Below are 14,608 nucleotides of genomic sequence, written 5' to 3' on the forward strand. Positions count from 1 at the left end.
ATCTGAAGAAAAGGTGTAGGTAAAAAGTCCATAAGATGTAGCTGGTGTAAGCTATGGACACATAAAAGGTGCAGCAATATCAAAGGAAGGCTAACTGGGATGATAGTTTTTATGTGTGGCAGATGCACAGGGGTAATAAGCACTGAAAATGTGCAGAAAACAGCTTCCATCACATTCCAGGTGGAAAAACTACAAGTAGTTGATACCTTCCGTTACCTAGATGACCAAGTCAGTAGTGGGGGTGGATGCTCTGAGAGTATAGCTGCTAGAATAAGAATAGCTCGGGCAAAGTTCAGAGAGCTCCCACTTCTGTTAGTGACAAAGGGCCTCTCACTCAGAGTAAAAGGTAGACTTTATGATGCATGTGTGTGAACAGCCATACTACATGGTTGTGAAACATGGGCTGTGACTGCAGAGGACATGCATAAGCTTGCAAGGAAAGAAGCTAGTATTCTCCGCTGGATGTGTAATATCAGTGTGCATACATGACAGAGGGTAAGCACCCTGAGAGAAAAGTTGGACATAACCAGAATCAGATGTGGTGTGCAAGAGAGACAATTGCACTGGTATGGTCATGTGTTGCATATGGATGAGGACAGCTGTGTGAAAAAGTGTCACACCCTAGCAGTAGAAGGGAACCTGTGGAAGAGGTAGACACAGGAGGACCTGGGATGACGTGGTGAAGCACGACTTTCAAACGTTGGGCCTCACGGGGGTGATGACAAGTTACCGAGACCTTTGGAGATATGCTGTACTTGAGAAGACCCTGCAAGCCAAGTGTGACTGTAACCGTGGCCTATGCCAGTGCAGCATAACCAGCCCATTTAAGAGTACCCTTCAATCATTGGGCAATAAACTGCACTTATGAAGACCTTTTGAGTCAAGTGAAATCGTTGTCATAACCAATGACAGTACTATCCGATTGGCACCTGTGCCGGTGGCACATAGAAAGCACCATTCGAGCATGAACAATGCCAATGCCACCTGACTGGTCCCGTACCAGTGGCACGGAAAAAGCACCATTCAAGTGTGATTGTTGCCAGTGCCACCTGACTGGCTCCCTTTGCTGGTGGCATGTAAACAGTACCATTCAAGTGTGGTCAATGCCAGTGCCGCCTGACTGATCCTGTGCTGGTGGCATGTAAAAAGCACCATTCGAGTGTGATCATTGCCAATGCTGCCTGACTAGCTCCTGTGCCGGTGGCATGTAGAAAGCACCATTCAAGCTTGGTTGATGCCAGTACCATCTGACTTGCCCCCATGCCAGTGGCACATAAAAAGCACCCAATATACTCTCAGAGTGGTTGGCGTTAGATCAGATTGGAACCTGGTGCAGCCTTCTGGCTTGCCAGCCCTTAGTCAGCCCATGCCAGCATGGAAAGTGGACGTTAAACGACGATGATGATGATGATGATGATGTTACACATCTCATCATTATTATTATTAATACTTCAGACATCAACTGAAGATTTTTTTACCCAGCAGCTGTCCCTTAAAAAAGTGTCTATCATAGTGGTTTACTTAATTATTTTCCTCTTTTATTGTTTTGTTATTTACTTACTGGAAAAATTCAAAAAGAAACATATATAATGGTATCAAATAAACTCAGGAAAATGTTGAATTGAAATTCTTGTAATATTTTTATTGATGTCTGGTTTATTTGTCTTCAATCTTTGATTTACAGTTTGGGCAAACAAAGTCTGGATTCCTCTTGAGACATCTCCTGGAAGAAGTGCACATTAGAATTAATAGGTTGTGTATGGTTCTTTAGCATGTAATTATATTTGATATTCATTTAAAATTTCATCTTTATCCTCCTTTGAACTCTGTTATAGTACAATAACAATTTAGAGTATGAAGTTTAGACATTTTATGTAGTGACTCTGGGCATCTACCTCAGTTCTCCTGTCCCACAAACATATTTCACTCTCATAATATGGCTGTGGATATTTGCTCCAATAGTATTTAAATGACTGAATTGCAAAACTATACAATTCTACCTATGCTAGAATAGGAAAATGGATGTAAAATACTCAGGAAATCATGAATTTTTATGCCAAAGAAATGAATTGACAAAGGAAAGAAAAATAGAAAATCAAGAACACAAAATATTTGTATCCTGTCCTCATTAATAAACCCAAATAAAAACAACAAATAAATTTCATTACAAAAGTATTTCTTTTTACCTACAGAAACACTGAAATCTTGTAACTATGTAAGAAATTAATACATCTTATTTTGTAAGATTTCATAGTTATATTTCAGGATATTCATTTTTTTTTTTTTTTGCCAAATAAACACATGCACTATATAGTTGTTCTTCACTTCAGCTTTGGTATTATTCTTATTTTAGTGTGCTTTGTCTGAAATCTTTCATCACACATCCTGTGATCTCTTCAGCGTCTCTACATCCCATGAAATATAATAATAATAATAATAATAATAATAATAATAATAATAATAATAATAATAATATTAAATAATAATAATATTAAAAAATACTCAGACAAATACATAACAAAAATACCAGGACTTACAAATATATGTAACATACAGAAAATTGCACTACTGGGTACTGCACACATTCTACGCAAAACACTTTCAATACAGTAAACATAAAAGCACCACAGCAAACCACAGCACATACCCAAGGTGCACAGAGCTGCGCTCGGTAGTGAAGTGAAAGCACGTTATAAAAATAAAACTACTGAACAATAATAATAATAATAATACAGCTGAAGTGAAGATCAAATATATAGTGCAAGTGTTTAATTGGCAAAATATGACCATCCCTAATCATAACAATATCTGTTTCAACACACAATTTCACACCAGGTCTCTTGCAAAACAAGTACATAAATGTAACAATATTTCATTCTCTTGCTAAAAGTAAGACAATTCTCTTCTTCCTCAAAATAAAAATGAAAACTGCTAACCTATGAACACAAACTGGAAATGTACATTCTTCATTTGGACATTTAATGACACTATTTTCAAAAGGATAGAGAACATCTTCAAATTCTTTATTTATTTCACTGTCTGGTGAAGCTGGGCAACAGATGGCACAACTGTAAGATTTACTAATACAAGTCTGAAATGCAGGAATAAAATTTAATATAGATTTAGATTATTATTCAATATTAGCATTTTTGAACAATCTGATCAGTTGATTAGATAAACAAACTTTTTTGTCAGTAAATAAAATGCTAAATGTATTTTAATAGTAAATAGTTACTAACGTTTCACAACTGCTGCCTGGATTCCATCTACATTCAAATAGAACCTTTGCACATACCTTCCAACTTCTCAACACTTGTGAATAAACTCATTTTTAAGATTCAATCAAAGCAGCCTTATAATGACTGACTCATTTCCCCTAAGTATTTTTTCCATTACTTAAACTTTCTAGCTTTTGATTGGAAAAATTCTCCTTGTCTTTGTTTCTATAATCATGGGAGATCCCTATTGGCTATAAGCAATATTCTTTTTTAGATACAACAACAATAAAGTGAACTTGGCCCATCAGGTCTGGAAATAACTAAGCAAAGAGTATTGCACCTTACTCCACTCCTAACAAGAATAGTATGCTCCAAGAACCCTCAGAATTGTTTCAAATGCTAGTCTTCACCACCACTGAGGGTTTACCCCTGACAAATTTTCAAACAAAGCAAACACTGCACCTAGAATTTAGAGCCAGTAAATATTTCAGTTCCCAACAACTACTGAACTTGTACAATACCCAAATGAAGTACTGCTCTCACATTTGGCATGGTGTTGTTGCTACATACACAGAAGTCCTAGATCACATACAAAGGGATACTGTTAGACTGATTGACATGACCTCTTTCACTATTACACTTCAAATTCTATCCCAAAAATGTACTCTCTCTTTTATCATCATTTTCTATGTCTCTTCTTCAGAGATTGCTGCCACCTCCACTTAGGGACCCCCAGCTCACTTGTCTCTCCCAATCCCATCATTCTTATTTATTCCACCATGGTCCATACTAACCACTACATACAATCCTTTCTCCATAGACTATACCAGCTTTCTAAAATTGCCTCCAGTTTACATGTTTTCTTGTAGCTATCAACCTGCAACAGTTCAAGAGAACATTAATCAGTCCTACGAATCTCAGGTGGCCTAAACAAAGCTCCTTCCTTCAGAATAAATAAAAAAAATATATTCTTCTTTTAACACTGTGATCCAGTTTTGATTACTAACCTTACAGTTATGGCGAACATGTTGAATTATCTTCTCATGTGACTCAATTACAATTGGGCAAAATAAGTCTTTAGATGGGTTTTCACAGTTGAAACACTTATAAATATCTTCAAAATTCGAAAGAGAAAAATGGAGGGGTATCTCAAGTAAATTAGGCCAACAATTTTTGATCTGGAAAGAACAAAAATAAAATAAATAATTAAAAAAGGAAAGAAAACAATGATGATTGATACAAAGTCCTGTTGTTGAACAGAAGAGGTTCAATCATTTATACCAATATCAAAACATAATTGGATATGTACTTTATCCCAATATGGAGAGATGAAAAGCTGACCTCTTTCTGATTGAAACTAAAAGTATAAAATAATAGAAGGGCATTTTGTCCCATGCTTTACCATATCTGTTACTTCACCTTTCTGTATTAGTTCGTATCTTCTCTTACTTGCATATCTGAATTGCTCTTAATCTCAAAACCCAACCTTTATTCCTGAATTATTATCTCTGCATTCATTGAATTGTCCCATTAGTACCTAATAGAGGAACTGTCCTGTACAGTTCTCTGATACTTCTTCAGTTAATTCTCATAGCTCTTCTACTTTTATGCCAACCACCCTTAGTGGTGAGTATGTTTCACAACCAACCAATCTGAGGCAGCTAAACAGGTGATGGAAACTATACTCTAAGGCATGTCCTTTCACATCCCTCACATAGCAAAGGCTGATAACCACCCACTCTCCAGGTTACTTACCACAGCTGTGCTGCAGGATTATGGACTGTCAGTATGACTTCTATTGAGTTAGATTTATCTGCACCTTGCTTTCCTATGTCCTTCAGCTCTGGAGAACTTCTGTGAATGTAATAACCATTTCTAATCATCTCTCAAGTCTTGGATCAGAAGCTTCTGTCAGACCTCCCTATTATAACAGGTGCTGACAGTGCAATCTCCAGTTGACATTCCATCAAATCTGATGTACCTCTAAGTTCATTAATGTCACTCACTTCTAACTACACATACTCCTACACTATATTACTTTACCATTCTTTAACTAGTAACAGACAAGTGAAATTCACACATCGACTAAATACTTCTACCAAGCATTGCTTATAAACCTTGAGAACATCCTTCAATGAAGATATGACAACTACATTTCACTCAACAACACGAGACATATCAAGAGAACACCTCATATTCTCAGCCTCAAAATTTCTACAGATATTAGGCCTCACAATCTCTGATGGCAAACCTACATATATAACATATATCAACTACATCACAGACACTAAGATTCTTCTTTAGTTGCTATCTCTCTGCAAAGCTTATACAAGACTCACATAAACTTCCTACACAAAATCAAAATCCTCTCAACCTTTGCTCACTGTTTTCTTCTTTGTATACAATGTAGGGACAATGAAGTAATACTTACTGTCCACCAATGTGTCAACATATCAATCATGTCCAGTTTCTTTATATAGGGTTTACTTTATTAGTTATTTATTAATAAGGCTTTGTATTAGTCATATATACTAACCTTGTATAATATTCTGTCAAAAGCTTTCTTGCACTCTGGAAGATTCTCATAGTATGATATAATCTCCAGTAATATTCTCTGAAAAAGCAATTTGAACATTTATAGAAAATTTCCTTTTTCAAACTGCTCAGTTGATATTGCACATCATTGGTAGAGAATAAATTGAGAAGAAAAAACATTTTGATTTATGAAATTATAAGTTGGACCAGGATTTCAAACTGCCTTGTTAAACACTTATCTCTTACAAAACAGAGCTTGGTATTTACATTAACATAAAATAAATATTTAAGAGCTTGTAATGGAAACATGAATAAATGTTGAAGAAAAAAGATAAGCATTAAGTGATTCTGGAATTAAGTGATATATTTCTTCTTAACCAAAATTTTGTATTTATTAATTAAAAATAAAGATAAAGATATTTTGTATTATTATAAGCCAGAAATTTAGTCTTGTCTGGTATTTGTTGTCTTAACTATACAAAGATCAAAAGCAAAGTTAATCAGGTAGAATTTGAACTCAGAATATAGGGCAATGGAAGTGAAACAAAGTTTTGTGCATAAGGTTCCATGTGTTATAATTTGTAATTCTTGTTCACCAAGGGGAAAACATATGAAGGATTTTGAATGCATGTATCTCAGGACAAGTCTTGACCAATCACATACCTACAAATTCTCTTAGCATGTCATTTTGTAGGGTGCAATCTTCTCCATGCTAATCCTTTTTTGGATTCATTTCAACAACTAAACAGTCTTCACAGCTTACAATAGTATGTACACATCTGCACAGTGCTTAATTAAAGTTAAACTAAATTGTTATAAATAATCTTCTTCTACGACACAATGCTGCAATACATGAGACATTATACAATTGAGTGACCTTTGGATAAGTAGGTTTGGGGTTGGCTGCAACGCTTCATATGAATGAAATACATTTGTACCCAACATGTATCCGTAAAACGATTTCTAAGATTTCGTACAGGAAGAAGTTTTAAGTTATTACATTTTGCACATCACTATAGCCTATATAGGTGATTCATGCCTAGAATACTGATGAAAGCCGAGGTCTGAACGCTGAGAAACATCCCAGAGGCCATATATTTGTATATTCAGGGATATTGACCTATCGGCTACCCTAAGTCAGCACAACCAAAGCTTATCAGAAATACTCAATAACAATACTAATACATTAAAAAAAACTGAAAAACAAAAGTACTGAGAATAGGAAAAATTGAGGCTTAGATTTTGGATTTGCCAAAACTCTTTTGACTTGTCTACTTACTTCAATTGATATGAGTTCCCGGTGTAGTTGTATTACGAGTGAAGAAACTTCCTCCAGTGATATGAATGATTTCGAATGCATATATCTCAGGACAAGTCTTGACCAATCACATACCTACAAATAATAACAGAGCTCCATGTTATAATTTGAAATTATATATTAATGTTCTATGGTAGACACATATAGAAGGTGGAAGGAGAAACTAACAAAACAACCTAACCAAAACACTACATACTCTCCGACAAGTAAAAGGCTCTCTAACCAGAAATCACCAGGCCCAGACAGAATACAAGGTTATTGAATTGAAAATTTGAAGTCACTACATCAGAGAATGTAATAAATTCTTGATGAAAACTTTGACTCTAATTCTATCTCTATATCGTTAACTAAAGGAATAACAGTGCTCAGAATGAAAAGCAAAGCAAAAGGAAAAGATGCAATCACTTCTTCCGATAATGCGAAATCTACTGATCAGTACAATCACCGAAGAAATCAACCAACATTTGAATACTAACTACTTCCAGATGAAGAGAAAGGTCGATAATATATAAAAAAAAAGGACAAAAAAAAAAGACTGTCTGAAGGTTGAATGATCAGGTGGTAATATATAATGGAGACGATTTATGCGTTCAGCACCTCTGTTCCGTCATTCAGGGATAATTATCTCGGTTTCTGTGTATAGCCACCATGATCATAACCTGGTTCCTGTTCCTACCAGTACGAAGGTCTGGTAGACACCGAGCAACTTACACAGCCCGCCGAACAAAGCTTTACAATGCTGGCCAGCGGCATAGTGTTTTCTGTATAAATTTTTGTTTCTTTCACTGTCTCGTTTTCATTCAGAACGCTACCGATTGCCTGTACTTCCGTAGTATCAAATACCATTTCACTGACCTGGGTTGCATATGCTGACACAACTCGTCCGCTGCCCAGTTCGCACAGAATAGCTCTCAAAGTTTCTAGTTTACACAATTGGAGCTCAGATGCCAGTTACATACAAAAGGAATGAGAGAGGACACTCTTGACGGACCAAGCGTATGAACAAAAACAGCTTTGATTGGTGGCTGTTTTGGTTGGCCACCAAGCAGTCCATTGTACAAGAGACCATTGTACATTGAAGTGATCCAGTATCCGTAAACGTGATCAAAAACAGCAGCCCCAAGGACAGCTTTCAAATAATACTCCTCAACCTTGTATAAAGCCTTCAACTGATCCTAATTTATTTGTGTCTTTCGAAAGCCAGGTTTGTTATCCACACTATATACTATGTATCGGATGAGGAGGACGTTGTTGGAGATAGATTTTTCAGGGATCGCACGGTCTGCACTTTCGTGACAACACAAACGACAACAAACGCTAAGCTCTTTGACAGCACGTCTTATGAAGACCTTAGCCAAGATTCAAAACCAAATCTAGATTTTTCTATGAGATTCATTCTATTGTTCTCGACTTTTGCACTAGGAAGTTTATGAGAATCGGCTGTTAACCAGTAACCTTTCGAGTCAGTCTTAGGTTAGAGCAGATAAGAGACGGAAAATCCATTTTTTAGTCAGATTTGATTTAGTCAGAGAAAAATGTAAATATGGAGCCCAAACTTGGTTCTACCTCTTTCGCTTGGCCCCTGTCAAAAGGTGCACTTCACATATGATTTGTCAAAGCGAGACTATTCCACTTTTACTCACTCTACTTGTCACGCCGAAGAGTAAATGCATTTGCTCTTTCTCTCTCCTTCTTCTATCCGTCCTCCTAACAAAAAATGAACTTAACCACCCACAGAATGGAACAGCAAATAATCTGTATATAACATTGTATCTTACATTCTAACGATGAAAATAAAGAGCCATTTCAACAATATTTTTCTTCTCACTTATTTGCTACATATCATCGTTACACACCCTGATCAAAAATTGCAAATTTGCCTTTAGCACAATTATGTTGACGCAAATTATCAATTGAGATCTTTTTCTTCGCATTTTTAACAGTGTTGCAGCTCCTCGGTTTATTTAACTCGGAATATCAAAAGAGGAATCTTTCGAGAGGACAGACTGTCGCCTGTTCTATTTGTTGTCTGCATACTGCCACTAACGAGCGTTTTAAGAAAGATGCGTGTGGGGTACATGCTAGGCAGGGCGAAAGTAAACAACCTGTGGTTTATGGATGACCTAAAGCTATTCACTGAGACAAAGAAAGAAATTGAGAGTTTGACGGCAACTGTGCAGATGATTAGCAATGTTATTGGCATGGAATTTGGGATCGAGAAATGTGGTGTAATGATTCTCAAAAGGGGAAAAATCAATAAAAGCCATGGGATCAAGCTGGAAAGTGGTGAAACTATAAAGGAAGGTGGAGAGAGTGGATATAAGTTCTTGGCTATCATTGGAAGAGATAAAATGAATGAACACACGATAAAAGAAATGTACAGGAAAGAGTATTTGAGGAGAACTCAGCTTGTACTCCAATCAAAGCTAAATGGCTGCTACAAGATTAGAGCAATTAACACGTGGGTGGTTGATGAGATATGGGGCAGGAATAGTATCTTGGAAGAAGCATGAATTACAAGTGAAAGACCGGAGAACACGTAAATTTAATGACAATGAACAAGGAACTATGCCCCAAGAGTGATGGGTCATGATTGTATATAAAGAGGGAAGAAGGAAGACAAGCATTGGTGTGTTGTGAAGGTTGTGTAAGGGAACAGGAGAATAGCCTGGCTTGGTATGTCAAGGGGAATAAAAAAGAAATGATTGAAACAGTGAAAATGCAGGGAACCTTAAAAGTGAACGAAACCAGAAATCCAACACATTTTAAGAAAGGCCAGAGAAAGCAGATGGAGAAAATTTGGTAGGACTAGAAAATGCACAGTCAGTTTTTGAAGAATAAAGATGAGATTGATTGGAATAGAACCTGTAAATGGCTGAAGAAAGGGGACTTAAAAGGGCCCACTGAGGCATTAGTGTGCAGCGCTCAAGAACAAACTCTCAGAACATCTCCAAATATCACATCTATAAAAACACTGACTCACCACAGTGCAGGATGTGCTTGAGAAGGGAGAAAGTATAAGCCATATTGTGAGTGAGTGCTGTAAGCTCACACAACGCGAATACAAGAGGAGACACGACAATGTGGCCAGATATGTCCACTGGCTATTGTGCGGTAAAGCAAACCTCGAGAGAGCCAAACAATGGTATGGGCACAAGCCAGAGGGAGTAATGGAAAACAAATATTACAAAGTACTCTGAGATTTTAATATGCAGTGCGACCAAATCATAGAGGCGAGACGACCAGATATCGTGCTCATCCTTAAAGATGGAAAAGAAGTAAAGATAAAAGATATTGCAATACCAGACGATTCGAGGGTGAAATGTAAGGAAACAGAAAAGATTGAGAAATACCAGCCACTGCAGGACGAGATAGGAAAGTTATAGGGCATAAGGAAAGTAATGGTGATACCGGTGGTAATTGTAGCATTAGGGGCAGTTTCCAAGGGCTTTGAAAAACATTAAGAATATTGGAGCTGATGTCAAGGTCGAGGTGATCCAGAAGACAGCATTGTTGGGTACAACTCGCATTCTGAGGAGAATATTGTCTCTTTGAGTCACAGGAGAAGGTATTACTTGAAACATTTGGTGATTTGTTATTGCTTGCTTTCAAGTAAAGAATAACCGTTAATTAAGAACTATCTGAGAGTCTTTCAGCATAACAATGATAATAGTAACAACAAAAACAACAATAATAATAATTTCTAGCACCAGCTCACAGCCCATTGGTGATAGGTATATACAATTAAGAGCGATCACAGTACTTAATCGCTAGTTTAGCTTTTGGAGCCTAAAAGAACAAAAGACTAAGCTGACCTCTGCAGAATTCTAATAATAATAATAATAATAATAATAATAAATATCTTAAAATATGAATCACTTGCAACTTGTGGGCTGCTCAGTGTGTTAATTTACCGTATCAGGAGCGAAGTCCCAATGGAGAAGAACCCTCTCTGGTAATATTTCTGAATGGTTGCTATGGCAATTAGTGCAATAAAATCTTTTGCTGAAGTGACAGAAACGACTTTCGCGTTCACAACCTGTTGAAAAATAAAATAAAACAGAACTTAGGCATAGTAGTAGTAGTAGTAGAGTGGTTGTACGGGAGCAATACTCTGTAACAGTGTATCGCTGCTTCCACCAATTATTGGTAATTCCCGACTCCAGGTGGATGACACCTTTATTTTTTATTGCACACAGGGGGCTAAAAATAAAGGGGACAAACAAGGACAGACAAAGGGATGAAGTCGATTATATCGATCCCCAGTGCGTAACTGGTACTTATTTAATTAACCCCGAGAGGATGAAAGGCAAAGTCGACCTCGGCGGAATTTAAACTCAGAACGTAATACCGCTAAGCATTTTGCCCGGTGGTGCACCACTCAGGCAACAACCCTTCAATCCATGGGTTTCTTTTGAGTAATCGTTTCTGGTGAGCGTTTTATGGTGTCGGAGTGCAAATCCTACCTCAATCTCTTTTAGTCACCTTTTACGACAGGCAGAAAAAACGTTGGGTCCAAGCATAATTTTGCTTAGACAAAAAGGAAATGGGAAAATGTGACACGACGAACATTAATCCACTTTTTCCTCTCCTATAAACATAATTTTATAGGAGAAAGAGAAAAGACAGTAAAGTACTAAATATAGACAAATAGCATCATGCTCACAAAAATCATGTCCCACATTCTAAGTCCCACCTGGGAAAAACAAAAACAGGTTGTAGCTTAGCGGTATATTTCATCTGCCATTACGTTCTGAGTTCAAATTCCGCCGAGGTCGACTTTGTTTTTCATCCTTTCGGGATCGATTAAATAAGTACCAGTTATGCACTGGGGATCGATGTAATCGACTTAATCTCTTTGTTTGTCCCCTTTATGTTTAGCCCCTTGTGGGCAATAAAGAAATATATATAAAAGTATGCATGTATGTATGTATGTATGTGTGCATGCATGCGTGTAAAATATAAATAGGCGTAAGCTGTGTGGTTAAGAAGTACGAAGTATGCTTGCTTTCCAACTACTTGGTTTAGGCTCAGTCCCTCTGAAATATTTTCTAGTACAGCCAAAGGTCCACCAGCGCTTCATGAACGGACTTGGTACAAAAGAAGCCTGTCACACACACACACACACACATACACACAGATGTGTGTGTGTGTGTGTGTGTGAGTGAGTATGTGTGTCTCCTTGCTTTGACATCGAGCGATAGTTGTAAACAGTCACCGTCATATAAGCGATGCTTGTCGTTTCCAGTCTTCTGTCCAGCCATAGAAAAATATTACCTTGCTTGAAACTGGTGAGGTTTGGCGACAGGGAGAGCATGTCCCCCACTCCGGCCACAGCTTTTTAATACATTGTTAAAAATATTTCAGAGAACTCCAAGATATAGACGTGGATGTATTAAAAGAACCACTTAAATAAGATATCAAATGAATCCATATCATGGCAAGAAAAGCAAATGAAGGCGATATTTTATGAGACCGTCATTCACCAAAACCACGGAGAAAGGGCCGTGGATATGAACTGAAATAAACTAATAATCACACCAATGACTGTTTCCCAGCAATAGTACCAATATATATAACATATATATATACCAGTATATATAACATTCGTAAGGTATATTACAAGCATGGAAACCAGATCTGATATTTTTCACAGAGAAAGTTCTCAAAAACACATGTGGTTAAAGACAGGGCTTTGCTCAGAAAGCCGGTGGATCGCAGGGCACTGTTTCGACTTGGTTTGGTCTCCTCAGTAACGAATACCCTGATCGTTCTGTGCTAAGCCCTCCACCAAAAGAAAAAAAAAGCTCGTTCCGATATTGAAATCAGTAAACAATACATTTATTGATTTGCGCAAAAGCTAGCCAGGCTATAATTAAATAAACATATGTACTTAAATTAAAATAAACATATGGCTTAAATTAAAATACAGGTGTAGATTAAAATGCTGTACTCGGGTCAGTATGATCAACAAAAACCTTGAAAACGTTTCCCTCCGTGGCTCTGGCTAACAGCTGAAATCAACAAATGAATAAAAGGGTACTAACCATAAAGATCACTATCACATCCGTAACAAAAGAATTTTTGTGTCATCACTGTAGAATGTCCTTCGTGAAGAAAAGCAATTCCCAGAGAAAGCTAAAAGAGAGAGAGAGAGAGAGAGTTAGCGGTAGTTAGTTAGTTAGATAGATAGATAGATAGATAGATAGATAGATAGATAGATACATACATACATACATACATACATACATACGTACATACATTATGACTTCGTCGTTATAACTGGTGACTTTGTCGTTACGGACCGACCATCATAATTTTGTTACACATGTATGTGTATACATGTGTAACAAAATTATGATGGTCGATCTGTAACGACGAAGTCACCAGTTATAACGACAAAATTCAATGTCATAATGCATCGGGGATAATAATAATATTATTATTACAGTGCATAGAAAATAAACAACTTCATCGAGTTATATGTATGTACAGCTTGTTTGTAGATTTCGAGTCCATTCCTTATGATAGTAGTTAGTTTGATCTCTTTGACTATTAGAGAGAGAAAGAGTAAGAGCGACAACACTGACAGAAACGATAAGGGATTTACCTTCATACATTTATCAACATATTAGTAGATATGCTCTTGGTTGACACCGAATTACCAAAGAAGTCAACTGATATTTTTATTGTGCATTTATATTCATGCTAAATAAGTTAGATCAAGCTAAAACAATGGATTTCTCTTCTGTAATCAATTTTGACCAATGAATGCCATGAAAAGGTCCAAGAGGTCAACTTATTCGCATTAATCGCTTTGTGCAGAAAGGCTAAGACAATGGGCCGAGGACTTGTGTGGCAATGTGTAAAAATGTGAATTCAGTTTTGAAATCTAGCCTATACATGTACAGCAAGGAATAAGAGATGTGTGTGTGTGTGTGTGCGTGTGTGTGTGTGTATGTGTATGCGTGCGAGTGTGTGGGCATGTGTGTGTGTTCTTATATCTATCTATCTATCTACCTGTCTATCTCTCTAGTTATCTGTATGTATGTATGCATTTATGTATATCCCCATATATATATATATATATATAAACATATATATATATATATATATATATATATATATATATATATATATATATATATATATATATATATATATACACACACAATTGCAGCGTGGAAGATGTTTGTGAGCCATTTAAGAACACACAAAACCGTTAGTTTCACTTCAACATTTAAATTTAATTTGTGTCAAAATATTTTCGTCGCTTTGAAACCGTAACCTGATCACTGACAATTGTTTTGGCTTCAGCACACGATCTCAGATCAAGTCACTTACTATCCAAGTACATCTCCGTATATATGTGTGTGTGTTTGTGTGTGTGTATGTGTGTGTTTGTGTGTATTTTTTCAATGTGTACAAATAACACGGAAAAAAATAAATAATTACCAGGGTAGCAAAAATTAACATAAGTGCCAAGGATATTACAGCTTGCTTATAAAGGTAGAAATTCCAAGGTTAGGCGAAATGA

General features: G+C 36.7%; 1 protein-coding gene across 2 annotated transcripts in view; it reads right to left on the reverse strand.

Annotated features, from left to right (window-relative positions):
- Positions 1-1,621: 1,621 nt before the first annotated feature.
- LOC106874942 (differentially expressed in FDCP 8) overlaps positions 1,622-14,608 on the reverse strand; it is a 34,601-nt gene continuing 21,614 nt past the window's right edge. For both annotated transcript variants that reach the window (XM_089345545.1, XM_089345613.1), the window contains exons 8-14: positions 13,119-13,209; positions 10,986-11,110; positions 7,033-7,146; positions 5,755-5,832; positions 4,226-4,396; positions 2,937-3,091; positions 1,622-1,723 (exon numbers count right to left, since the gene is read on the reverse strand). In XM_089345545.1, the coding sequence (XP_089201671.1) occupies positions 1,657-1,723; positions 2,937-3,091; positions 4,226-4,396; positions 5,755-5,832; positions 7,033-7,146; positions 10,986-11,110; positions 13,119-13,209 (801 nt within the window). In that variant the 3' untranslated portion in view covers positions 1,622-1,656. The remainder of the gene's footprint in view (positions 1,724-2,936; positions 3,092-4,225; positions 4,397-5,754; positions 5,833-7,032; positions 7,147-10,985; positions 11,111-13,118; positions 13,210-14,608) is intronic.

This window comes from Octopus bimaculoides, chromosome 1 (genome assembly GCF_046866305.1).
Source record: "Octopus bimaculoides isolate indiv1 chromosome 1, ASM4686630v1, whole genome shotgun sequence".
In the NCBI taxonomy this organism is placed as follows: domain Eukaryota; kingdom Metazoa; phylum Mollusca; class Cephalopoda; order Octopoda; family Octopodidae; genus Octopus; species Octopus bimaculoides.